A 26,119-nucleotide genomic window follows, 5' to 3' on the forward strand; every position below is an offset into this window, starting at 1 on the left:
CCTCGTGATCCGCCCGTCTCGGCCTCCCAAAGTGCTGGGATTACAGGCTTGAGCCACCGCGCCCGGCCGAGTTTTCCACATTTTTTAACTTGCAATCAAGTAGGAAGATGCAAAAAGGAGAGGAAGGGCAGCAAGGGCGTGTGAGCCCTCCCTGGTTTCCTTGGGAACACGGAACTCCTCCTGCCACCCACTGGAGACCTACCTGTGTAGGGTTCCCCGACCACTTCCAGAGCTGCCGGGCGGGCAGGAAGGCTGAGATCTTTGGCCGGTTTTCCACGGAGGGCAGCCGCTGCCTCCGGGAGAGCTCTTTGGCTTTGGAGAAGCTCAGGGCCTCTTTGCGCTTGAGCTTGGATTTGCCGCTGCTGGGGCCTGAGCCTGCACCGGTGCCAGCCACCGTGGCCCTGGACAGGAAGCAGCGCTGGGCATGCGCGTGAGGGCCGCCGCCCTTGGAGCGCAGGGCCTCGGGCTGGGCCAGGAGGGTGGGCACGGGGTGGGTGAGGCAGGTCTGCAGCAGCAGGGCTGGGTCCTCGTCGTCTGAGCTGTAGGACGAGTCCTCATTGTCAGAGGAGCAGAGGCTGGAGGTGGACATAGAGCCTGAGGAGGAGGAGGTGGACGAGCCGGAGGAGGAGGAGGACACAGACAGGCGGGCGAGGAAGCGGGAGGGCACACCGGCCGCCAGCCCCGGCCCGTCCTCGTCCTCGTCCGAGAAGGAGCTGTGGCAGTCGCTGTCGTAGGGCAGTGGGAACTCTGCCTGGCCCGCATACTTGCGCAGTGCCAGCCCCATGGACAGCGGGGGAATGGGTGCCCGCCCCTTCTTGTCCTTGCCCACAAGGGCGGGGTGCGCATAGCTGGGGCTGGGCAGGGGCCGCCCGAGCTTGGGGCCGAAGTCCTTGTCCCCCATAAGCAGTGCCCTGCATGTTTTGTTCTTAGGGGAGGTCACACCCTCGTGGTCCAGCTTGACCAGGAACTCGCCGCCCGCCCGCCGCCGCCCACCCTTCTCGGCCTCCACCCTCTCGGCCTTCTTGGCCCGAAGCAGCTTGTGGGCTCCCCCGGGGAGGCCCGGCCCAGTCCCCCCGACGAAGGGCGCGTAGGAGCTGGCCAGGCTGCTGAAGGAGTCAGCGCGGAAGCCGTTGCCGAACACGGGCGTGGCCATGCTGTGCACCGGGAACAGGGCCTCGCGGGCCCGCAGCTTCTTGCTGCTGCCGTTCAGCTGGAAGAGGTTCTGCAGCACCCCCGGCCCCTTGCTGGCCGCTGCCACTGCCTTCCGCTTGGTCTGCGCCACTGCGGACCAGCTCAGCAAGGGGCTGCCACGGCGGCCCAGGAAGTGGTCGGAGGACCCCGTGGGCGATTTGGCACCTGAGGTTAGGAGTTCGGCTTTACCTGAGGGCAAAAGCCCAGCGGAATCAGCCCCAGCTGGGCCCATGAAACTGCCTCCACCTGCCCCTCCCTGGACCCTGCCTGCCCCATGGGTCTCCTCGTTCCCCCAGCCCCCAGAGGATGCCTCCCCCCGACCCGGGTTCTGGGAAGTCCAGCAAAATACCAGCTTTGTCTTTGCTAATGGATTTCTTCCCGGGTGTCTTCAAAGCTTCAGGGCCATCCTGTGCTTTGGGGGACAGGCTGGGGGTGGCGGCTTCACTGGGCGGGGGGGCCTCGCTGGACGCCTTCTTGGTCCTCCGGCAGCTGCTAGACACTAGCAGAGCTGGAGAGGGCTCTGTGCCTGTGGATAGCATGGGCCAAGGGCTTCAGTGCCATGGCTGTGGGGTACTGCCATCCCAACCCTTCCTTGGGAGCCTGTCTGGACACAATGGAGCCCAGGCAGGGCCCTGCCCCACGCAGGTCCCAGGCTCACACTGGATCTTGAAGTCAGGCGGCAGCAGCCTGACGTTGGAGACAGCGATGTGGCCGGTGTCCCCATCGTCAAATTCCACCACTACCGAGTCCAGGTCCTCATCTTCGTCACCGGAGGCCCCTGTGGACGGCACACCTGAGCTTGTGGCTGGAACCCCCAGCAGGTGCCCGAAACAAGGAGGCGGGGCTGCCGAGGCCGGTCGGGAGGGTGAGTGGGGGGCTCCAGGGTTCTCCTTGACCACACGGAGGGTGGAGCCGCCCCGCAGCCCAGGAGCCAGGGCCCCCTCTCCAACTCCTGCAGTGCCTCCCATGCGATGCCACCGTCACCCCACCCCGACCGGAACCTGACCTCTCCACACGTGCTGATGCCCACGTGCCCACCTCCCACCTGCCTGGCCACTTGCCTGTAGGATCTTTGTGCCTTTCACCCTAGGGACCTACATGCCCTGCCTGTAGTCAGCAGGTTTTGCCCAGGGGAGCTGGTGCCCCCCTGATGTACTCCGTGACCCCCAGCAGCAGGGCTCTGGGTCCCTTCCTGCTGGGCCCTCTCTGCTTGGCTGGAGGCCGGAGCCCCCTCCCTCCCTCCCCACACACCCTGTGCTTTTTCATGGCGCCTGGGAGCTCATTTTATTGTCGTACTCTGTCTAAGCAGAGAGCTGGTTCTGCCCTCACCAGCCTCGGAAGTCAGGCTGGTGGGGCCAGACATGAGCCTGTGGGTCCCAGAAGGGCCTGCCCCAGCTCCCGCCTTGGGTATAGCTTACCCCGGACCACGTTGCCCGGGTACAGACATCGAGACTTCTGGCTCCAGTAGGCGCAGACCCGCGTGCCGGGCGGGAGGTACCGGCTGGATTGTGGCCGCACGTCAAGAACCTGCAGGAAAGCGGGTGGCGGCTGTGAGCAGGTGGGGTCCAGCCCAGGGTTGCCTGAGAGCCTGGTCCCTGGGCCCAGGAGTGGCTGTGGCCCAGGCCAAGGCACTCCTTTGTTCTGGGGCAAGTCAGTCAGGCCCCTCCCCAGGGCAGGCGGGTCCGGTCCTCACCGCTTCCTGCAGCAGCTGCTCCAGTGAGTAGATCCTCTGCCGGTTGCCCCGCTCGCCCTCGATGACGATGCTATAGCTGGGGGCATTGGGGAGTGTGAGGCGTCATGGGTCTCGGTTGCCCTCCAGGCCCCTGCCCTGCCCCACCGTGCCCAGGCCTCACATGTCGGGTGGCTGCAGGGTCCTGACGCTGCCCGCGTACAGCAGGCTGTCTTCCTTGGGGATAAGCACGGGCAGGCCGTCCCGCAGGTCCTCCTTATGGATGGCACATGAGCGTGCTGTGGGCACAGGGTGTCAGCAGCCAGCATGGCCTACCCATTATCCCTCCCCAGGTGGCTGGTGCCTTTCCTGGCCCTGCTCACCCAGGACGGCACTCTGCTCTGCGCTCAGGGGGCCGCTGTCCTCCTCCTCTTCCTCCTCGTCCTCCTCCTCTTCTGAGAAGCTGCTGTTGTCGTCAAACTCAAAGTCGTCCTCCACAGCGAAGCTTTCCAGCAGGCGGCTCACGGCCCGGCCCTTGCCCTGGGGGCCAGAGGGGTCAGGCTTGGGTGGGGTGCAGGCAGGGTGCAGGTGAGTGCACAGTGGGCTCCCAGGGTTGGGGGGGCTGCTACCTGCTTGCCGGCCTTGCGCTTCACCTTGCTTGGCTTCCGGCCCTTCCCCAGAATGGCCTTGGCATTGCGTGCAGCCAGTGTGATGGACAGGGCCCCGTTCTTCCGCTGTACATGGGCAGGCAGAGAAGGCGCTGAGCTGAGGGTGGTGGGACAGCCTGAGGCTGACCCAGGGCTCAGGGGCCGGCATGTGGGGGAGGGCGGGGAAGGCCTTTCTTCATAGGCACCCAGCCTCTTGGCCCAGCACCCCAGAGCCCAGCCTCACCCGCAGCACTGGCTGCAGCACCGTGCCCTTGCGCGTGGCCCTCTTGAGGCGTTCGCTGGCCAGCTGGCTGCCCTCCTCATGGCAGGTGAAGGCCCGGGAGGGGCTGAAGAGGGTGTCCCTGCTGGGGGTGGCCCCTGGCTCTGCCCGCAGGCCGCCCTTGGCCTTGCCCTTGGCTTTCTTCTTGCCCAGTGCACCTGGGGGCCTCTGCCCTGAGGCCCGCTCCAGGGTGGTGCCCACCTTGGCCTTCACCGGCCGCCTCTTGATCTTGACCTCACTTTCAGGGCTGGACAGGCGACAGGCCCCTGGGGGAGGGAGGGAAGGCCATCGCAGGGATCCCCAACCTGGAGACCTGGCTGGTTGGGCTGACTGTACCTGTCCTCTCTTCTCGTTACCTAGCAACCCCTGCCCTCCCTCCTGGTTACCTAGCAACCCCTGCCCTCCCTCCTGGTTACCTAGCAATACCTGCCCTCCCTCCTGGTTATCTAGCATTTCCTGCCCTCCCTCTTGGTTACCTAGCAATCCCTGCCTCTCCTTCTTCTTCTTGGCCTTCTGGTTGGCCTCCATCTTGACCACAGAGGAGGGCGAGGGCCCCAGCACAGCCACACTGGCCCCGGCATGCAGCAGCAGCCCTGCCTCCCTGGGTGGTGCCTCTGCCCCCAGGAGACCCTCACAGTCCTCACTGTCATAGCCACTGCCTGGGAGAGAGGCAGAGGGGTCCCGATGACTTGATGTTAAGCTGTGCCATTGAGAGATGGGGGAGGTGACCCTCTGGGCATGCGGTTATGGTGGGGCTGTGAGTGGGACCAGTCACTGTCACCCTCTGGGCTGCTCTGTGGGGCTGCTTTGGGGGCAGGCACCTGAGGTCCTGGCTTCCAGCCTGAAGGGATTTGTATGGGTGTGGGGATGCGTGATTTTTTTTTTTTTTTTTTTTTTTTGAGACGGAGTCTTGCTCTGTCACCTAGGCTGGAGTGCAGTGGCCAGATCTCAGCTCACTGCAAGCTCCGCCTCCCAGGTTCACGCCATTCTCCTGCCTCAGCCTCCCGAGTAGCTGGGACTACAGGCGCCGCCACCTCGCCCGGCTAGTTTTTTGTATTTTTAGTAGAGACGGGGTTTCACTGTGTTAGCCAGGATGGTTTCGATCTCCTGACCTCGTGATCCGCCCGTCTCGGCCTCCCAAAGTGCTGGGATTACAGGCTTGAGCCACCGCGCCCGGCCGATTTTTTCTTTATAGCCTGGGCAATGGGGCACCTGCCTGGCAGGGCTGGTGCCCCCTCCCCAGGAAGTCCGTTCCCCTCTTTCTACTGTCCCCCACCCGCCCAGATGGCCCTTTGCCCCTCCCCTAGGTCCAAGCAGCCCTCCCTTTGTTCTTTCTCAGGCGTCTGAGACCTTGGGGGAAGGGGCTGGCGGGAGAAAGGAAGCTTCTATTTTTCTAGGCTCCTGTTTCTGGACACACGTGTTTGCTGGGGGGTCAGATAATGCCTCAGGGTCAGCCCAGCCGGACGCTACAGTCGCAAGGGCTGGGGCCGTTGGGAGGGCTATTTTTAACCTGGATGCTTCCAGGGGGCGTCCTTCCTTCCCCTTCAGCCCCAACATGGGGGTGAGGCACACTGAGAGCCACTGAGCTTGCCTTGCGGACGGGGGTCTCCTTCTGTGAGACATTCGCCTTCTTCCCCAGCCTGTCTAGTGAGAAGGTCTCCTTGGACTTGTCACACCCCACGAGCCCTGACCCAGCCCTGGTGGTCGCCGTGAACTTGCCACCCCCTCCTCCAGCCCCCCAGTGACCATGACCGGGGCTCCTGGCAGTGGCCACTCACGCCAGCAACTTGCCTGCCTCCCGGGACGCAGCCACAGAGGGCTGGGCTGGGCACCTGGGTGTCTCCCGGCTGCTGTGGCCCTTGGGCTGTGGGTGCTGTGTGGCCCCAGACACCTTGGCACTCTTGGCTCGGGACAGCTTCTCCCGGATGCGCCTCCCGGGGGTGGCCTCCTTCTGCTGGAAAGAGCTGAGGCCTGTGGGCAGCCCTTTGCTCTTGACCTTGGGTTTCAGCTGGGCCACCCTGTGGGCCACAGAGGGTGCCAGCCCGTCCTGGCAGCTGCTCTTCTTACACTGTGCCTTCTCCTGTGAACAGGGAGGGGCAGCTGTACTCTCAGGGCGCCCTCTGCAAACCACAGCCCCTGGGTGGTTAGGTGCCTCTCTGTTGATGCCCGGCTCAGAACTGGTACCTCCCAGGTCCCTGCCCTCGATCCACAGGGACTGAAGGGATGTCTGGCCCAGAGACACAGGGGCCTGCCCCTGGAGCCTACGCTTGGGCCTTTCCCACCCACTCCACTGCCTACCAACTGCCCACCCCACTTAGGGGGCACGGAGGAGGCTGAGGGCCCAGTGGCTGTGGGTTGTGGGGCCAGGCCGTTAGCTTTTCTCAAGGCAGAGATAAAACAGCATTTGGACAGAAGGATCAGCCCCCTGGGCAGACAGGCGGAGCATGCTGGGGCCCACCTCTCACCCGGCCCCGAGGCCACGGAGAGGGGAGGGCAGGAGGCATCTGCTGTGCCAAGAAGGAAGGGGTGCCGGCAGCTGGGGGAGCCCCCGCCACACCAAGTGTGCCCCGGGCCACTGAGGAAAGGCAGGGCCTCGCTCCAGGGAGTCTCTGTGAGCAGAGTGTGGCCTCGGCATTTGCTTTCCTGCTAGAGTGAGACGAGGAGGGTGGAGACACACAGGCAAGTGGCAGCAGGGCCACCCGGTCAGACCTTCCCACGTCACACCACAGGGTCGGGCTCCTCCTCCTGCTGTTGGCACTCAGAGCTCCCCAGCCTTGGTTCGCTTGGTTCTGAGCAATGGGTGTCAGCACAGGGCCGGGGAGAGTCCACTATCTGCTACCTGCCCAGGAAGGGACCTGAAGGGCCCTGGGTCAAGGCAGGTGCTTCAGCACTCACCACAGAGGCGGTCTGCAGGCCTGGGTAGACGCTCCTCTCCAGCTTGCTCCGTTTCTTTGCAGGCTCGCCCCCGCTGCCCCCTCGCAGCTCCGCGCACAGCAGACCCAGGCTTGTCCGCACCGCCCTGGGGGGAAGGGGTGGTGGGTGCAGGGCAGATGCAGTCCTGGCCGCCCCAGCCTTGTCCCCCTACTGTCTCTGCAGTGGGTCACACTCCTCCAAGGGCCCTACGTCTCAGGCAGACAGAGCTGAGGGTGAGGGGCCTCAGGGGCTGAGCCAGCTCTGACCTCCCCTCAGCACCTGCCTCCAGCCAGCCCCTCTGCCTGCCAACCACCAGCCCTCAGCAGTCCCTGCATCCTCAAATCCACCCCATCCCCCACTAAGCTATACTGGAAGTAGGCACGCTTCTGTTACCCGAATCCCATCCTTCCACAGCCTGCTAGGAAGAAACGCCCTGGCAGTGCTGTCTGGTCCTAGCTATAGTGACCCAGAAGCCAGGTGTCAGGGACTGGGGCCAGTGAGGGCTCTGAGGGGCCACCCAGTACTCAGGAGCCAGGGCTCTGCTGCTAGTGGGGCTCTAGTGGGGCTGTAGCCTCAGCCTTGGCACCTGGAACAAGGGACAGCCGCACACGCGCCATCTGTGAGTCTGAGGCACGGCTTCTTATGCAGGCTGGGCCAGGCCCTTGGCAGGTGTTCAGGGCCTGATATTACCACCCTTAGGAGTGGGGTGGGCACCAGGCAGGTCTGTGAGAACTGCATCCACATTTCTGCCATAGCTGGAAGAGGACACGCCAACTGGAGTCCCACCAGGGGCGGCGGTAGGGGCAGGCGGGCGGGGCAGGGTCCAGAGAAGCCTGGGCTTTCCCCCGAGTCCCCAGGGACCCCACGGCCTGGCTCAGGCCCTCTCAGGAGCCCGTCCCGTCTTCCACGCATGTGTTGAGGACGGAACTATGCATCCTCAGCCCCTCCCAGATAGAGCCCTGGACACTGTGGAGGCCGAGCCTCAGTGTTCCCCACGCCCCATAGCTGTGCTGTCCCCTAGGTTGGGAGCCCTGGACACTGTGGAGGCGAGCTCAGGTTCCTCCCCATGCCCCATAGCCTGTGCTGTCCCCTAGGCTGGGAGCTGGGGCAGAAAATCGACTCCAGCTAACATGGGCCTAGCAGCTACCTCCAGATGCCCCCAAACAGGTCCCACCTGATTCCCCCACATCCCAGACTCCCCATCTTGTGTGGGTGATCCACTCTCCCCAGAACCTCCCACTGCCCCATTTCACATGGGGAAGCCAAGGCTCGGGGAGTCTTTCTGCCTGTTCCTGGCTAGACCGGGGCTGGGGGCTTGGCCTCTCACCTTTCAACCCCCTGACTCACAGGTGCAAAGGGAGCCCCAGCTGCTCAAGAAAATGAATCAGATGGAGACAGAGAGCCCTGCCTGGCCCTGGCTGGCATGGCCGGACGTCCCTTTCCACCTTCCTGCCCACAGAGGAGGCTGGGCTTCTGAGGGCTGAGGAGCCAGGCAGGAAGCCGTGGGCCAGAAGACACCCCCGGACCCCCACTCCCCAACTTCCTACACAGTAGAAGGCCCATCCCGGGGCCAACTGCCTCCGCCACCACTGCCTGGATGAGTGAGGGCAGGAGGTGGAAGGGTGAGGGAGGGCCCTGACCCTCAGGAAAAGGGGTCCTGGACTCAGTTTCCCTGAGGTCCTGAGGCTGCTGCCTTCTAGCCAGACCCTGGCTTCCAGGGGCCCTGTCCTGCCCAGCAGCTCCCACAGTGCTGGCCGGTTCTCAAAGGGAGACCCCAGGAGACGCCCCCAGGAGACACCTGGGCAGGGCAGGGGCAGCTCTGGGGGGCTGCCATATGGTGACCCCTCCACTGCCCACAGCCACGCAGCCCCTCCCTATAACCTTCCCTGCATTTGCTAATGTTTTGTGACATAAAGCCCTGAGATTAATTTTTTGCCTCTGTCTTAATTGAAGGAACCATTTAGTGTCGATTTAACTATTATTACCAAATCATCAGGATTGATGCAGTGCGCACACGCACGCGCCAATCGTGTTTGGAGGAGCTCGGAGGATTTATGCAAATGGGCCTGCCGGGAGAGGCAATTTGTAGCCGAGAAGGACAATTATACCAGGCCCGGGAGTGCACCAACGGCTGTGCCGGGCGGGTAATGGATAATAACATCGCGCCAGCAGCCGTGAGCAGAGCCGCAGCGTGACCAACGACTTTATACAGCACAGATAAAGAGGCCGGCACGCAACGCCGCCTCCCACTCCAGGGGACCGGGTGGGGCGCGGGCGGGGACGATGCCACAGCCAGGTGTGCAGAGCCAGTGTGGCCGGGCCTGGGAGCTGTGGCTTCCAGAGGGGGACCTGTGCCAGGGTGCTGCTGGGAGCTGCCAGCTGGACAAAGCCTGTCTGGAGCAGAGCTCTGTCCACTGGTCACTCTCGATGGTCTAGGAGGGGCAGGGCCAGGCCTTCAGAGTGGCTGTGAAGGGGCACCAGCAGCCCCGGAAGCCTCAGAGGAACTGAACCCTGCTGCCCCAGCCTCGAGGGCCCAGGGCCAGCCACAAGTGCCCTGCAATGCCAGTGCCCAGGACTCACTTGACTTTCTTGCCATCGCTCCTGGGGAGCAGCCCCGTGGGACGTGGGGCGGGCAGTGAGCTTGAGTGTTTGCGCTTCCTCGGCCGGCCAGGCCCCCGCCGTGCAGGGCTCCTTGAGCTCTCATCTCTCCTGGGGGCCACAAGGGGGATGGTCAGATGCTCACGCAGAATCCAGCGCCCCAACAAGGTTCCAGGCGAGGGCATTGGCCTTAGGTGGCTACTGGGTGCAGGGAAAGGTGGGGCCCAGACTTGGCCTGGGGAGCCTGACCCCTCAAGCAGAAGGCAAGGCCAGCCAGGGCCCCCGCCGCCCCCACCTCCCACCATCCACACACACTGGTCAGGCAGTGCCCCTGCCCTTGTTGCAACTGCAGGGTGTCCCCTCCCCCAGAGAAACTTCCAACTTCTGCCCTGGCCCCCCAGCGCCCCTAGTCCTCCCTACTCCCCTTTCTGCCACCGTCCCCTCACCCACCACCCTGCAGCTGGCCTCCTGCACACCAGGCTCTGCCGAGCGGCTCTTCCAGACGCCCAGTCCTGCTGCTTGGTCTCGCTTGGCCAAATGCCTCCCTCCTTGGGCCCCACTGCCTCTGGGAAGGCCTCCCCGACAGACCCCAGTGTCTACCCACAGGCAGGGTGCAGAGCCCAGTCCTGGCCTGTTCCCACATCGGCCCCACCACCGTGGGCACCTCCCAGGGGTGGGGGTGCAGCGACCCTCCCAGGCCCTCCCACCACGCCAGGCGTACTCATGGTCGTGCCTGCGCTGCAGGCGGGCCAGCTCCCGTTGCTTCTCCTTGTAGCGCCGCTGCAGCTCCGCCAGCTGCACACGCATCCCCACCTCTTGTGTGTCCAGCCGGTCGATGGCGGCCTTCAGGGGGCACACCTGGTGGGCAGGGGCACAGGGGCCTGTTGAAAAGCTGGGCAGGCCCAGGCTGGGGCTGCTGGTGGCAACGCATTGGCAAGTGTTGGGCACTGGGACCCCTACTTCACAGGGCTTTGGTCTTTGGGGGTCCAATGTCCTTTGCGCTTGCAGGGATCTGCATGCGGGGGTGAGCTGGGCTGCTACAGGGGTCAGCTGTGCATGGCTTGTGCTCGGGAACAGTGGTGCTGTCTTAGGCCAGCGGCCTCCACCAGGGACCAGGCTGATGGCCAGCGTGGCCAGGGACTGCCAGCGTTGAAAGGCTAGCACGCTTCCTCTTCCTCCTCTGCTGGGGCATGGGAAGGTCGAGACAATGGGGCACAGCTGGGCACACACTTGCCCCTTCACAGGCCTTGACGTCAGCTGTGGCCCCCTGAAGACCACCCAGTGGTGAAGACCAGTCGTGAGGGTTCAGGGAGCCGAGAGAGTGAGGTGGGTATCAGGATTGGCATCGCAACCCGTTTGGTTCCGGCTGGGGAAGACCAACTCCCTTGGTGTAGGCAGGCCAGCTGGGAGACCCATGTGGCAGGGTCCTCCATGTCACAGAGCAAGCAGGCCCCAAACCATGTAAGTGAACGGTTAAGCGGGATGGTTCACTGCTTCAACGAAAATGCCTGGATGTGCCCCCGGTGCACTGCTTCGAAGCGGCGCAAGCCCTGGAAAGGGCAGCGCTCTGGGGGCCTCTCAGAGACACAGGCAGTGCCTGCAAAGAAGCCGCCGAGGCTTGCGAGCATGGAAGCTGTTGAAGGTTCAGACCAGTTCAATTTCAGTGGGCTTCAAGCCCGCGGTTGGTTCCTCAGAGTCTGTCCATGTGGCTTTAACCAAGTTTCGAAAGTGCAGCGTGGGAGAGATGGCTTGGAACTGTGGGCTTTTCAGTACCCTGGCATCACTCAAACCAGTGTGGTGGGAGGCTGTGCTCCCCCAGCAGCTAAACGTGACCACTTCCCGTCCAATCTTGCCCAATCAGTCCTTCCGTTCTACTGCCTGTGTGGACAACCTAAGGCAGTCTGCAGGTGAAGGCAGTGGTTCAGTGCAGAGGGAGGGGACAAGTCCCTTTGATACTTTAGGTTGAGGACAGGGCCCTGCTTATATTGCCCAGGCTGAGCGCGGCTCCACCCACGGCTCACTGCAACCTCGAACTTCCTTGGGCTCCAGCACCCCTCCCACTGCAAGTCTCCTGGGTAAGCTGGGAACCCCCACAGCCCTCAATTCCTTGTGAGGATGGCAGTGGCAGGGGTTATTCTGGATGCAGGCCTTAACCTGCTGGTGACCCTCTCAGAGGGGACCACCATTCCTCCATCTCCCCAGGAGCACCAAACCCTGCCCCTGCCCCGGTCTCTGAACCAGTGCCCTGCGGCCTCTGCCAGGCCCTTTCACACACTCCAGCCCTGTGGGAGCAGGAGGCGCCAGGGTTGAGCCACAGGTCAGGAGCGCAGGGGCTGCCAGGGCCCCGTATCCTCTGGGACCTCAACTGTGGCGGCCAGGGCGGCGGGAAGCTACCCCACAGTGGACTGCCAGAACAGCCAGCAGCCAACAGGCCCAGGGAGTGGCCCCGGGGAAGGGACTGGGCCCATCTCGGCGCGTCAAGCTTGGGCCAGCAGAGGCTGGCATCCATGCCAGGGGAGGGCCCAGCATGGGATTCAGGGGCCTGAGTAGGGGACTGGGGCTGACAACAGAGACCAGGAACGGGGCCCCCATGGGCTGATCCCACAAGGACATCCAGCAGGAGACAGGGGCCAGACAGCTTGCGGTGGGGGTAAGTGGTTATGGCCAGGAAGGCGGGAGAATTGGGGGACCCCTATGGGGTCAGAATAGAGGTGCTGGCACCCCCGGGAAAGCCTAGGAGTAACGATAACCTCACAGCAATCAGCACCCCAAACCTGGTCTCTGCCTCTGAACCCCATGCTCCACTTAACGGACTTGGGCTCCCTAGAGACATGGTTGATCTCAGCCAGAGGCAGGAGTGCGGGACGACCAGAGCAAACCCCATCCCTAATGGGGCGCATCAGCGCCTGACCGCTGGGGGATGCACCTGAGATTCCACCAAAGGCATCAATCCGAACGCCCCGGCTGGGAGGCGCTCCACGGTGCGCGGCCAGTTCCCTCCTCAAGTACAGGGGAGGGCCTGGAGGCCACAAGCCCAGCCCAAGGGTTGATCCATCCGCAGAGGTCATTACTCAGAAGCCAGGAGGAACTCGGAGGGGCAGATGCTGGGGTGCAAAGCTCTGGACTGAGACCACAGATCTGGTGGGGACCATGGGAACGCTCAGGCTGCTGGGTCCAGGGTCCGCAGGGAATGGGAGGGGAGAGAGGGCCGAGGGGGTGGACTGAGCAGCTGCTGCCATCAGCAGCTGGGGAGATGCATCTGCAGGCCCCTTCCACCGAAGGCCCCAGGTCTCCTGGTCTCCGGGTCACTGCAGTTGGCCAGAAGTCTCTCTGTGCCTTCCCTGCCCTTGCAGGCTACAGGCGTGTGGCCCCCACGTGGCCTCACCCAGATGGCTCTGCCAGGCCTGGGGGCTCTATGCCCGCCTGGCCCCAGTGCCAGGGACTTTCCCCCCACTTTCCCCTCTGCAAATCCTGCTGTCTGAAATCCTGCTGTCTGGCACAGGACAAAACCAGCCTCCTAATTAATTTCAACCAAAGTGGTCACTATACTTGTAGGGTTGAGCTCTGAGCCCAGCAGCTGCACAGACCTGCCCATTAATTGGGACAAGGGGAGGGCAGGGGCGAGGGTGGCGGCCCAGGAGGGGACCGTGAGGTGGAGACCCAGAGGGCAGAGCTGGCCCTGACTCTGCCTCTGCACACCCTGGTGACTGGGACACCTGGTCTGGCCAGAGTGTGATGATATCCATGCTGGGTTAAGCCACATGGCTCCCTACCTGGGACACGTGGTCTACACCTGATTATTCATGCAGTGAACGGGCTCCTGTCCCGCAGGTGTTCACACAGGCAGACGGGCCACTCTGGCCACACACACGGCACCTGCTTTCTGTTGACGCCTCCTCATGCTGCCGGGTGAGGGTCCCCGAGACCCTCCCACGGCGGGTCCCCGGCAGCTCAGGCCGTGCTGAGGTGCCTCCACCTCGCCCTATCTACCTTCTCGTACACTGCTGGCTGGAGGCCCAATGGAGGGCCTCTGGGGGGTCCCGGTGGAGCCCACCCTGACAGGACTCCAAGATTCCTCAAACCCTCTGCACAGCCCACCCAGAGGCAGGGACTCTGGGCCAGGTACCCCCGAGGGCAGGCAGCTCCCAGCACTGCAGAACACCCCTGCCGGGTGCAGGCCAGCAGCCTCATCCAGCAGAGAGTGACCAGAGGCCCCTGGGGAAATGCACTGTTCAAGAACATTCTCTTGATTGTGGTGGTGAGATTTATGCATCCAGAAAGCAGTGGCCAAGCCCTGAGGACTGTCAGGTTCGTGTGCCCGGCTGGGGGACGCCCTCCACCCTGGGGCTTTCTGCGGGGTCCACAAGGAAGATGGCAGGAAGCAGGGGCTTTCCCGGGAGCGCTGGACCGCAGGGAGTGCCCAGACCAAGGGCTGGGGTAGGCTAAGCAGGACCGGGCCCTCAGGTGTCTCAGGTGATCTGGCCCCGCCCACTGTTGTCCGGCTGTCCTTGGGGCCTCTGGGTGGGTGGGAGAGCCCAGGAGCTCCCGCTCCCACAGGCCTCCCTGCAGCAAGAGCCTTAACCTCCTGCTACCTATCCTGGGCCTGAGTGAGGAGCCTTTGAAACCACCATGCGGGTGAGTCCTGCTCCCAGGACCCCACCTGGGACAGGGGGATTCGGAAAAGGCACACCTGCCTTGGACTTCCACGGACGAGGGTCGGCAAGGGGAGGTGGACACTCTCCAGGGGACCCACCACACTTTGGGGACAACTGAGCGGGGCCCAAGGCTGCCATCTGGCCAGGTGACCGTGAGCCAGGCCTGCGGGTCCCACCGCTGGGGCTTTGGGGGGTGGCGGCAACCACCGGGCTTACCTGGCACAGCCCTCTCACTCCTCTGCCGCTGGATTGCCAGGTCAGCCAGCTCACTAAGCAGAGCGATTCCATGAGTCCCTGAGCTATGGGGCAGGGGGGCTGTGCTGGGGGGCCCAGAGGCTGCTGGGGGCTGAGGGTCTGGTGCGCTGTCGCTGGGCAGGTCCCCCAGGTCGATGGTGGCGGCCACCAAGGCATCCAGGCCTGGTAGCGCCCTGGGTGGGTAGCTGTTGTTGGGAGCTCCCCCACAGTCCTCCTCTGAGTCCTCCATGCTCTGCTGCCCCAGCTCATCTTCCTCCAGCTCGTCCTCCTCAGGGGTCGGCTGCTCTCCCTCGTCCTCAAGGGCACCCGGGCTCCCTGCTTGCTGCTCCAGGACTTGGGGGGAGGCCCCTGATGAGGGCTCCTGCTCCCCCTCCTCCCTGCTCCTCTCTTCTCGTGCCCCTCCCTGAGTAGAATGAGCCTGGCCGGTGGCCTCGGGGCCCCCTGCCTCGAGGAGGACCCCACATTGCAGTTCTTGTAGCCCCTCAAGTGGGCTGCGGTCCGCTGCCTTCCCCTGGGGTCCCCGCTCGGCAGGGTGGGGGGTGGCGGCAAGGTCCTGGGTGGCCTCCCTGGCCCCTGAGAGCAGCCCGGGCTCCTCCAGGCTCCTAGGGCTGCAGGGAGGTGGCTCCCCAGGCAGGAATGTCCTTGTGGGCTCAGGCTGGGCCCCCAGGGTGGCGGTTTGCATAGTTTCAGGGTCCTCGAGGTTAGAAGAGTGCACGTCTGAAGGTAGGGAGAAGCCCAGGCCAGCCACGGGGCGCAGGTATCCGGGAGGCAGGTCTGCAAAGGAGGGGACAGGTCAGCAGGGAGCTGGGAGTGGTGGTGAGGGGGTGTCCTGCGATAGGACAGAGGACAGTGACCTTGAACCCTCAGACCCAAGCCCATGCAGAAGGGTCCTGGGCTAGCTGCAGGTCTGCAAGACTGGTGGCGGGGAAAGTGTTAACGTTAATTAAGGGGGCAGCCTGGCTGGGCACAGTGGCTCACGCCTGTAACCCCAATACTTTGGAAGGCTGAGGAGGGAGGATCATTAAGGCCAGGAGTTCAAGACCAGCCTGGGTAACAGAGTGCACGCACCACTACAAAAAAACAAAAGAACAATTAGCTGGGCATGGTGGTGCATGCCCGTGGTCCAAGCTACACGGGAGGCTGAGGTGGGAGGATGGCTTGAGCCCAGGAGGCCGAGGCTGCAGTGAACCATGTTCGCGCCACCACACTCCAGCCTGGGCGACAGAGGGAGACACCCTGTCTCAAAAAAATAAAGAAAAAAAAAAAAGTGTGAGCAGCCTGAGGCCAGGCCCTCATTCCCCCGCCAAGTGGCTCTAATGTTCCCCCAACAACCCTGGCTGCCCGGGCTGGGGTGGCCTCAGGAGCCATCTCTGGCATGGTGTGCTGTGGGTAACCAGAAAAGGGGAAATTTGTAAAACATGATGCTTGAATCAGGGTTTTCCCTGAACCAGAACGAGCCGGCAGCATGTCAGAGGCATCACGTCCCATTAACTGCAGAAAAAAAAAAACTAAGGGAGAAAAACTGAAAAACCCTCTGCTGGCTCCGTCTCCTGACCACGAAACTAGGCCAGGTTTTATGTTCGCCACACGGTTTCCAGTGTGAACTCTCAGCCCCATTCAGACAGAATCAAATAGGCTGGCGGGGAGTGGATGGGCGGGTGGCAGGGGTTGAGGCCAGGTCCGAGACCCTCCCCCACCCAGGCACCCCGCCTCACTGCCCCTCCCTCACTCAGCTTTGCCGAGACCCTGAATGGCAGCCTGGTCAGGTCCCATGCCCGGTGCTCCCCAGGGTGCCAGCACCACCACCAGCAGGCCCTGCCTTCATTGCTGGAGCATCCCCACGACAGCCAGTGGGACCGTCTTCATTGCGCCTTCGTCAGCCCAGGACCAGGAAGAAGGCAGCTGGGCCGCTGTGTGCTTCTCCCATGCCCATTGGGAGGGTTGGGAAGAGGGAAGAGAAAGGAAGGGAACAGCCACGCTGTCCTGGGCCTGGGCTGGTGTGGAGCAGCCCTGCAGGCAGCCCAGATTCAGCCCTGCCAGGCAGGGGCGGGAGGGCTTGGAGCGGAGCACAGCGGGCCAGGCCAGGCGGCTGCTCTCACCTGGTTCGGACGTGACGATGTCAGCCGTGGACTGCGGACCCTCCCCAGTCTTTTCCTCGGCACTGGGCACCCGGGAGCCAGGCCCAGGGCTGCTGGCAGGGCAGACATTTAAAGTGCACGGGGCGCTGGGCTGAGGTGGGGTGGGGCAGCTGGCAGGGGGCTTTGGGGCGGGCGGGTGGCAGCAGGGTGGCAGCTTGGTGGGGCCTGCAGCGGGTGAGGGGGCGCCTGGGGCCGTGGGGGTTAAGGCAACTGGCTTGTGAGTGGACTTCGGGGCCTTCTCCTGGGCGGGCTCCTCCAGATCCAGGTGCTGGTCTTCGGGCTTCCGCTGTCAGGGATAGGGGAAAGCTCAGGCAGGCTCAGGCTCCCCTGACCCCAGAGGGTCCCCTGCTTGGGTTCATCCCGCCGGAGGGCAGGCGTGCAGGGGTCTCCCGGAGCCAGGCCCGGCCAGGCAGGGAGGGGGGAGAAGTGCCTGGCCCAGGCAGGTGTGGCTGGGGGCGGTACCTGGAACTGGGTGGCCCTCTGCTGCTGCAAAGCATAGAGCTCCTGCTGCCGGAGGAGCTGTGGCCTCGAGTACACGGGGAGCTGGCCGGGGTGCTGCATGTGAGAGGCAGGGCCCCGGCCCCCATACATGGGGGGCCACAGCGAGGCCTGGTCCATGACATCCGCTGTGGGTAGGGCCCAGGAGGGGTCAGCCTGGTCGGGGAGGGGACAGCTCCGGGGCTGCTTCCCCGAGTCCCCGTCATCCTTTCCTTAGCCCACCAAGCCCACTGCTCCCTCCTGAGCCCTGGCCAGCCCACCCCCAGCTGTCCCTCCTTCCAACAGCCCCCCAAGTGTGGCGGCCTGGACCAGGGGCCCTTACCAAGTGCGTGGGGGGCGCTGTGGGGTGCGGGCTCTGAGGGCAGGATGACCAGCTGCGTGGGGGCATCCTGGGGAAGGGGGAAGACAGAGGGCACGGGGCCAGCCACAGAGGCGGGGAAGCCAGGGGGCAGGTTCTGGTGCAGGGCAGGGTGCCCCAGGCCTGGGAGGCAGAGGGCACAGTGGTCAGGCCTCCCACTCTCAGGGACCAGTAGGGAACCCCCGTCAGCCCCAGGCCAGCCCCCACCCTGGGATCACTGACCGTAGGAGTGCCCCCCCATCCACAGGGAGGGGCTGCGGGTGCGGGGCAGCCAGGGGGGATGGGGGTGGGTGTGGGGGGCTGGGTCCCCGCCCAGCTGGCTGCTCTGCATCATGAGGTGGGGGGCCAGGTCCCCAGGGCAGCTGCTCGGTGGGTGGATCCGGGCGAACTCTACGCGGTCTTTGCTGTCCCTGTAAGACCTGGGGCTCAGCCCTGCCACCAGCGCCAATGCCCAGCTCCCCACCCCACCCCCTGCTATCAACCTGGGAGAGAGAACGGGCCCTGGAGGCTCAGGGAAAACCCCAGGCTCCAGCCTCAGTGCTCTGCAGGGCTGACTGGGGGCCCTCTCCTGGCCCCTGAGAGTGGGCAACCTGACTGTTGCAGGGGGTTAGCCGAGACCCCCGACCCAGGGTGAGACCCCAGAAAGGCTCTAGAGGTGGGTAGAAACCCACCCACAGCCAGCCATAGAATCTGCTGCCCCAGCCATGACCACCCTCTTCCTCCACGTGGCTCCGAGTGGGGAGCCCCAAACCCAGGCCCAGCCCTACTCCCCAGGGCCACAGGCCCAGCTCTCACTGCAGCAGCAGCTCGCGGCCGGCGAGTCCCAGGCGGTCATCACATAGCCGGGTCCTCTCCTCCTCGGCCTCCAGGTCCAGCACATGTGTGGAACGGGGCCCACCGCCAGCTGCACAGGGTCGAGACAGCAGAAAGGAGAGGGTTGGGCGGCCAGGGAGCCACCAGCTAAGGCAAGCAGTGACCCCGCTTCGAGCTCAGGGGCCTGATGCCCTGAGGAGGATCCCCTGGTCCTGGGGCCTTGGAGGGTCTGCCAAGGGCAGGTGTGGGAGTTGGCGAGCAGGGGGGCAGGGCAGGGCCAGCTGGGCATCCTAGACTGGCCCGGCCTGCCTCCCTCTCTGTGCAGGGCCTGTACCTTTGAAAGCGGGGGCGGCCCGGCCCTGCCGCACAGTGTTGGTGCCGTAGGCTGCCTCAGACCGGCTCGCCGTGTCCTTCTGCCGGGCCAAGGCCACTGCGATGCCCACAGGAGGCTGCCGCACCTCCCCGTCACCGTGCATGGTGTCGTGCTCCCGGCTGCGGGCACAGTCCGGCCTCTCCGACTGGCCTGGGGCCTTAGAGGACAGGAACTTTGCTTCCTGCTGGACGCAGCTGGCCTTGAGGCCGCCCAGGCCCACCAAGGGTGCCTTCTGGCCCACCGCCAGGGCCTGGCTGCTGTACTTAAGCAGGTTCTTCATGGCCGAGACCTCGTCCGGTGGTGCAGGCAGTTCCTGGGGCAGAAGGGCCGCCTGCTGCAGGCTGCTGCCAAAGGGGTCCAGGTAGGTGCCAGCCTTGCGCTCCTCACTGATGGCCATGGCGGTGCCCGGGCCTGCCTGGACACCCCATGGGGGCAGGTGGGGCCCGCTGTAGCCCAGGGATGCCAGCTCCAGGGACTTGCGCTTGGCCTCAGCCCCAATGCCCCCCTGTTCCACCTCGGGGGCCACCAAGTGCTGCTGGTGCCGGATCCGGGCCACCTTCTGTGCCCCCGGGGGGCCGACTGGGGCTTCCTTGCCAGCAGTCTTATCTAAAGTGCAGCAGGCCTGGGGAGCCTTCCCACCCAGCGGGTCCTGGTGACCAGGCCGGGCACAGTCCTGTGAAGAGGTGGGCAACTCGAAGTAGCCGCTTTTGTCCAGACCACCTTTAGAGAGTCCAGAGAAGGAGGCCTCAGGGCCTGCGCTGCTGAGATAGTCTAGGCCCTTTAGCCGGGGGTTGAGGGCCGCCTCAAAGCCCCCAGGCCGCCGCTCGCCCTTGCTCTCAGCCTTCAGGTGGGCATAGGAGACTCCATAGGGTGCAGCGTGGTCGGGGGCCATGGTTCCCTCCAGGTGCCGGTCCTTGCCCTCCCCTGCCACAGCGCAGGCCTCAGTGGCCTGGAAGGGGCGGCCCTTGTCAGCCAGGTGTCCCACAGAAGGCACGAAGGTGGGCCCGCTGGCCTTTAGGTCCCGGGGGACTTTGTCCTGCAGCGGGCAGAGCCCGTCAGGGCCCCCGTGCAGCTGCAGGCAGGGGAAGGAGCCAGCGGCCGTGCTGAGGGGCGGGGGCGGCCCGGCGTAGGACGCGGTGTGGTGTAGCATCTGCCGCCGCTCCAGGCACTCGCTGAAGGCCGGCCCGGGCTCCGGGGGGCCTGCTGCCTCCTTCGCACAGCGCCCAGAGGTTGCCACCCCCGCACCAGGCCGCCCTAGCATGCCCCCCGCACAGCTGGCTAGCGCAGCCCTGCCCATCTCGCCATTGAGCACCTTGGTGTTGAGGAGGCAGGAGGTGAGGTGCTTGGAGCGGCCCTCACAGGCTCCTCGGGGTGCGGGGCCACCCTCCCTGCAGTGCCCGTCAGCCGGCACGGGCAGCACCAGCTTGTGCCGCTCCTTGCCACCGTCCTCCTCTGCCGCCGGCCGCTCCTTGCCCTCAGCCACCTTGCCCGCCTTCTCTCTGCCCAGCTCCTTGCCCACGAGGAAGCGGTCGAAGTCCTTGGGGCCCTTCTGCAGGGAGCCAGCCTCGCCCCGGTCTCGATCCCGGCTGCAGGAGCCCGTGGGGTGGGCAGGGGCGGCCCGGGCCACGCTGGGGAAGTTGTGGTTGGCCGGCAGCAGCGTGGGCTGGGGCGGTAGGTTGCGCAGGTAGAAGTTATCTGTGTGGGAAAGAGCCAAGGTCGATGGGAGGCCTTAGGGGTGAGGCTGGAGGAAGACTCCCTGAGACAGGTGTTCTAGGTGCCTCCCGGACACCAGCTGGCACTGACCCCAGGTTACAGCCTAGGGAAGGTTTTTTGCTTTTTTTTTTTTTTTTTTGAGATGGAGTCTCGCCCTGTCCTCTGTTGCCCAGGCTGGAGTGCGGTGGCGCGATCTCGGCTCACTGCAAGTTCCACCTCCTGGGTTCACGCCATTCTCCTGCCTCAGCCTCCCGAGTAGCTGGGACTACAGGCGCCCGCCACCTCACCCGGTTAGTTTTTTGTATTTTTAGTAGAGACGGGGTTTCACCGTGTTCACCAGAATGGTCTCGATCTCCTGACCTCGTGATCCGCCCGTCTCGGCCTCCCAAAGTGCTGGGATTACAGGCTTGAGCCACCGCGCCCGGCCTATTCTTTTATTTTATTTTATTTTATTTTAGAGACAAGGTTTCACCATGTTGCCCAGGCTGGTCTCCTGAGCTCAAGTGATCACCCGCCTCGGCCTCCCACAGTGTTGGGATTACAGGCGTGAGCCATCGTGCCCGGTCATTTTTTGCTTTTGTTTTTATAAAATTGTAGTGAAATATGGATAACATAAAATTTCCCATTTTTGGTGCACAGTTCAGGGGCACTGGGCACATTCCCCCTGCCGTGCAGCCGTCACAAGCATTCGTGGCCAGAACCTCTCACCTCCCAGAACTGAAGTTCTGTCCCCGTGAAACACTCACCCTCTGCCCCCATGTTCAGCCCCCACACCTCAGAGATGGGAGATGCAAACCCGAGGCCAGTCTCTCCCCACCTGGCCTAGTGTCAGTAGGGATTTTCGGGGACACGGGGCAAGCAGTAGATTTTCAGGGGACGGGGCAGGCAGTGGATTTTCGGGGACGTAGGGCAGGCAGTGGATTTTTGGGGGATGCGGGGCAGGCAGTGGATTTTCGGGGGACACAGGGCAGGCAGTGAGTGTTACAGAGCATCCCCACTGGGTCTTTACAAACAGGCACCAGGACCTTGGAAATCAGGGACAGGTGTCAGGCGCAGCTCCTGGCACCCCTGGAGAAGAGGCGAGGAAGGACAGGCGGTCATGGAGGAGGAGCTCACCCACCTGCTGGACCCCCTGGGAGCTCCCAGCCCCTCGGCCTCTCGTCTGGGTGTCTCAGTCTGGTGGGGCTAGGGTAATGGGTTGAAATGGAGAAAGGCCAGTGGCTCCGGGGGCAGAGAGCAGCAGCTATGCTCACTCTGCCTGGTGGCTGGTGGGTGTCTGGGGGCTCCCTCTGCCGGTCCCTGAAACAGTTGCCCAGCCTGGGCCCTGGGCCTGGGCCCACCCTTCCCGGCTAGGGTCTGCCCCAAGCTCTCCACACTCCTGGCTGCCCTGGGGGTACCCATCACCCCACAGAGGGGGCCAGGTCACCGCCTCTGGGGACCCTGTGGGGGGCTGTTCCTCTCCACGCCCAGCTGGGTGGGTGGGCAGCGGGGTGGTGCCAAGAGCCGAGGGAGCAGACAAGGGGGGAAACAAAAGAAACATTTGGAACTTGTAAAATTGTCCTCAGGCATGTAAATTCCTTGTCAATTTCCTGCTAATTAGAAACAAGGGGGAAGGGGAGCGGGAAGGGGCTAGCCCCAGCGAAACCTAATTAGCTCCATTTCCAAAACCAAATACTGTTCTTGGACGTAGCTGCACCACAATATTGTGAAAGCCGAGAGGCCTGGCCGGCCCACTGCCCAGAGGGAGTCCCCTGTGCTGGTGGAGGGGCTGGGTTTCTGGGGCTGGGACCAGCCACCTGCCCGCCCTTGATAAACACTGTCAAAATAACTGCACGTGCCGGGGCTGACATGGGTCTGGGGCAACCGGGCCTGCGGGGCTGTCCTCTGAGCAGCAGAGCCCCTCAGCCTGCAGCCACAGGAGCTGGGGTGTAGGGTGAGGAGATGGGTTTGGGTGCCTGTCCTGGGTGAGAGCTGAATTCCCTGGGTGGGGCTGGTGGTGAGTTCCTGGCCCCCATGCCTGCTCCCCTGCAGCTGGCTGGCATGGGCGTAGGCCAAAGCCCACCTGAGCCTTAGCAAATCTTGGGCTCCTGCAGGTGCGGAGGTGCAGGCCACACAGAGGTCCTGGAGTGAGTGTGAGGTGGGGAGAAGGGGCCGACGGGCAGCCAAGCGAGGGTGGGCAGACTGGCCTCAGGTCCCCACCCCTCAGCTCACTCAGAGTTGGGGTCATCATGACCACTCATGAGCACAGGCTCACTGGGGTCCCCCACTCTGTTCCCTGCAGCGTGTCTAGTCTGCCTCTCAGGCCCTGCAGGGGCTTTCTGGGCCTTTCCTCTGCCGCGACCCGGAGCTCCAGCCCTAAACGCCAGGGCCTGGGCTCCCAGGGGCTGTGCGGAAGCCATCTGTCCCCACCTCCCTTCTCACTCCCCACAGCCTGGGTGTCCCTTTCCACAGCCGGGACAACCTCCCAGTCCACCTCTCCACACTGACCGCACCCCGTGTGTCCAGACACCTCTCAGATCCTCCCGGGGAGACGTCCCAGCCCCTCTGCACTGAGGCAGAACTCACACCACCATCCAACTGCTTCTCCCCAGGTGCGCCCTCCCATAGCCCAGGCCAGAAACTGAGGGTCACCTAGACCCCTCTATCCCTCCCTGCCCCCAATCCCCCTCCTAGATATCACTGATGCCGGCCCCTGTGGGACCCCACACCTGTACTGCTTCTCAGTGAAGCCCAGTAACTAACCGACGGCTTCCTGCTCCAGCCTCCTGGTGTCACCCCAAGGGGAACTTTTTAAAATGCAAATGAGATGTCACCCTACCAACTTGGAGATAAGGACCCACACCCATCCCACCTCCAGCCAGGCCGTCTCGGGGACTCCGGGAGGAACTCGCTGGCACCAGGACTTGGCTCTGCTGGGCCTGCACTTCCTCTTCCCCAAGGCCCCACCGATTCTGACTTCTCAGCAGACTCAAACTCTGCATCCCTTCTTCGGGGATGCCTGCTGTCAATAGGGTAAGCAGCCCTTCTGTCCACCAGGACACGGGGCTGGGGGGCTGGGCCTCCTGCAGCCCAGCTCTAGCCCAGGCCACTGAGTGTGTAAGCCAGGAAGTGCAGGTTTCTGTGGGCTTCCTCCAGCCCCCACCGGATGTGTCCTCCTGAGCCACCCCACGATCCGGGGGCTGCTTGGGGCTGCAGGGCAAGGCCAGGTCCTGAGGAAGCTGGTGGGACTAGGGTGATAAGGAAGGTGGGCACCAGCTCAGCTGCTCCCACCTGAGCAGCGAGAGGTCTTGAGACAGCGTGATCTGGGAACTGAACCTGCGCCTGGGGGTGGTCCTGGGCCCCTGGGTTTAAATCCTGAGGGGCAGACCCACCCTCTCCTCTAGCCCCCACCCTGGCCTCGATGACACCTGGTGGGAGGGCTCACCTAGGCTGGTCTTTCCCTTGTGACCCAGAAGCTCCTGTGCCCCCTCCCCACCTCCAGCATGCCTGCTCCCCACGCCGGCCCCAGGCTGCACTTGCCTTTTTGGGTTCCATAGAAACGGTGCTGCCCGTAGAGAACGTTGCTGTTTCCATGGTGATCCAAGTGGCTCACGGGTAGGAAGGTGGATGCCAGACTCCCCGAAAATCTGGGGTACCCCGGAGCTAGAGAAGCAAGGAGACCCAGCTGCAGAGGCAACTCCCAGCCCGCGGCCCACACTCGCCCTGACCCCAGGGAGGCAAGAAGCCGGCAGGCAGCCCAGGAGTGATGCCCGGCAGAGCCCAGCACGCTGCCGCCGGGGGGGAATCAACCCGTCAATACATCATATTAACTCTGACTCGACTAATGCCGTCCCTCTGGTGCGGCACAAATTGAATTGCTGATGGGCTGGGGAGAGGGGAGGACGGACGAGGGGGCCTCTGTTCCCTCCCAGCAGCACTCAGGATCACAGCTCCCAGGCTGAGCAAGAAAAGGGACTCCAGGGAAGTTCTGTGGGAGGAGGGGGCACGGTGGACAGACACTGCGCCAAGGTCCTGCCCAAAGGACAGCCAGGCCTGGACTTGGCCTCTCCAAGGCAGGCCCCAGGGCCCAGTGGACAGCCCAGGCCAGGGACCAGTGCTGCTAGGGTGTGGCCAGCCTCCCCCGACCCTGGCTGGAGGTCACAGGTGTGTCCATCCAACGCCGAGTTCCCACCATGGCCAGGCCTCTTCCGGCTCTGAGATCTGCACAGGGTGGGGAGGGGACAGGGGCAAAGAGTTCCTTGCACAGGCCCTAGCCCCCAAACCCCAGGCGGTGACTCCAAGTCATGCCAGACAGGCCCCTCTCTAGGCTAAGGGGTCTGTCTGTCCCTCAAGGCAGCCACATTTCTGAGCAACCTGCCCCTGCCCAATACAGGAAAGCCAGCCACACCCAGCCACCCACGTGGCTGGCCCTGGGCCTTGGGACAGCTCTGGTTGTGTAGGGCACACCTGCCCCACCCAAGGCGTGAAGCACAGCTGGCAGGTCAGGACAGGGCTGAGCACGGCCTGGGAGGCCTGCAGGCACCAGAACCCAGCCCAAGGGCTGCAGAGAGCATGTCTGCTGGACATCAGAGACACCAGTCACAAGAAGTGTGGCTTCTGGTTCCCCAGCAGGAACCCGGGCCACAGGCAGAGTTCTCAGACTCAGACCTGCCTAACCCCATCCCCAGCCCCGCGTGCAGTCCCAGTGGTGCTGGTGCTGGTGCTGGTGCTGGCCGGCCCACCATAGCAGCTGCCTGAACATGAAGGCCGAGGGGCGGCTGTGGTTGGGTGTCTGGCAGCCCCTCTATAGGCCTGAGAAGACATTTGAGGCAGCAACCTATAGCTTCAACCTGCCAGAATGAGCCAGAATGAACCAGAATGAACGCAGCTGGGTGGGGCAGGACGGCGGGGGCCTCACCTTCTAAGACTCCTGCTCTGAATCTTTCCTGGAAAACGGGCCCCTGAGTCCAACTGGTGCACCCCACACCCCAATCCCACTGGGACCCCCAGCAGTGGCAGGCACCACCCAGCTACCGTTCGATCTTCTCTGGCTCAGTGGATCCCAGGGAAATCTGTGGAGCTTGAGCCCCAGGAGATGCTCCAGGAAACCCAAGCTCTGGGTCACCAGCTCCAAGCATGCACCCCACACCCATCCCATCTGGAGTCTTGTGCAGGGCATGAGCACAGGGAAGGCTCTGGGAAGTCCTGAGACACGGAAGCCTGCTTGACAGGGCGAAGTCCCATCTCCCTGTGAGGCCGCACATCCCAGGCCAAGTCTGGGGACCTGGCGAAGGCGCCCTGGCCCTGGTGCGGCCCTGCAGCTGCCCTCCAGCTGAGGACACCAGGCTGAGGCTCGAGCCTGGCCGACTGGCCTGCTCTGTGTGGGAGCTGCATCTGGAGCAGCTGTTTACCAGATTGAACTCTGCTCCTGGAAGATTTGACCAAAGCTGAGAGGGACTGGGTGGGAACGAACTGGGGCGGGGGTAGGGGAGTGGCAGGGCAAGGGGCAGGGCCTTGGGGGGCACTGGCTAAACTTCCGCAGCTGTCCCCCTTTAATTGGCTGCTGTTAAATGTTTTACGAGGCCTCGTTTTGGTAAACAGAAGTCTGTAAATTCCTCCTTCCCAGACACCGTTTCCCAGGCACGGAGCCCCTGTCCCCCAGTCCATCCACTCTCGGGGGGAGCAGCACTCAGCTGGCCGAGGAGTGGGCTCCTTCCCGCCGGTCCCCTCTGCGGGCAGCTGAGGGTGGGCAGCTATGCATGTCCCTCAGCTGCTGGGCCTTGACTGGTGGCCCCTGGGCTAGGGAGCAGGGCAGCATTAGTCAGGGCCCTAAGACCAAAGGCCTGGCCGCTGCCCCCATCCTTTCCTGCTCAGTCCCCACCTCTGAGGCCCCAGAGGGGAAGTTAGGGAGCGGGGAGGAGGAGGGAGTGGAGAGATGGGATGCAGGGGCAGGGAGCAGAGACGGAGGGGCTGGGGTGCCGGAGAGGCCCAGCCGGCAGGGTGGGGTCATCTTTGGGCAGGGGGCAGAGAGAGGAAGGG

General features: G+C 64.0%; 1 protein-coding gene across 1 annotated transcript in view; it reads right to left on the reverse strand.

The window, feature by feature from the left end:
- The window catches only part of BAHCC1 (BAH domain and coiled-coil containing 1), a gene marked incomplete at its 5' end in the record, with an annotated part of 65,805 nt that overhangs the window by 4,392 nt on the left and 35,294 nt on the right, over window positions 1-26,119 (reverse strand). Inside the window, 25 exon segments of the mRNA XM_017879551.1 lie at window positions 203-1,380; window positions 1,541-1,717; window positions 1,850-1,969; window positions 2,610-2,718; window positions 2,885-2,960; window positions 3,045-3,159; window positions 3,244-3,400; window positions 3,490-3,594; window positions 3,752-4,053; window positions 4,264-4,446; window positions 5,579-5,867; window positions 6,683-6,806; window positions 9,281-9,409; window positions 10,020-10,156; window positions 10,264-10,305; window positions 10,308-10,385; window positions 10,387-10,478; window positions 14,170-14,982; window positions 16,308-16,632; window positions 16,809-16,972; window positions 17,167-17,325; window positions 17,425-17,612; window positions 17,998-18,106; window positions 18,350-20,083; window positions 23,621-23,743. Coding sequence (XP_017735040.1) covers window positions 203-1,380; window positions 1,541-1,717; window positions 1,850-1,969; window positions 2,610-2,718; window positions 2,885-2,960; window positions 3,045-3,159; window positions 3,244-3,400; window positions 3,490-3,594; window positions 3,752-4,053; window positions 4,264-4,446; window positions 5,579-5,867; window positions 6,683-6,806; window positions 9,281-9,409; window positions 10,020-10,156; window positions 10,264-10,305; window positions 10,308-10,385; window positions 10,387-10,478; window positions 14,170-14,982; window positions 16,308-16,632; window positions 16,809-16,972; window positions 17,167-17,325; window positions 17,425-17,612; window positions 17,998-18,106; window positions 18,350-20,083; window positions 23,621-23,743 — 7,028 coding nt within the window.

The sequence above is a fragment of the Rhinopithecus bieti genome, unplaced genomic scaffold, assembly GCF_001698545.2.
Source record: "Rhinopithecus bieti isolate Rb0 unplaced genomic scaffold, ASM169854v2 scaffold_9899, whole genome shotgun sequence".
NCBI lineage: Eukaryota > Metazoa > Chordata > Mammalia > Primates > Cercopithecidae > Rhinopithecus > Rhinopithecus bieti.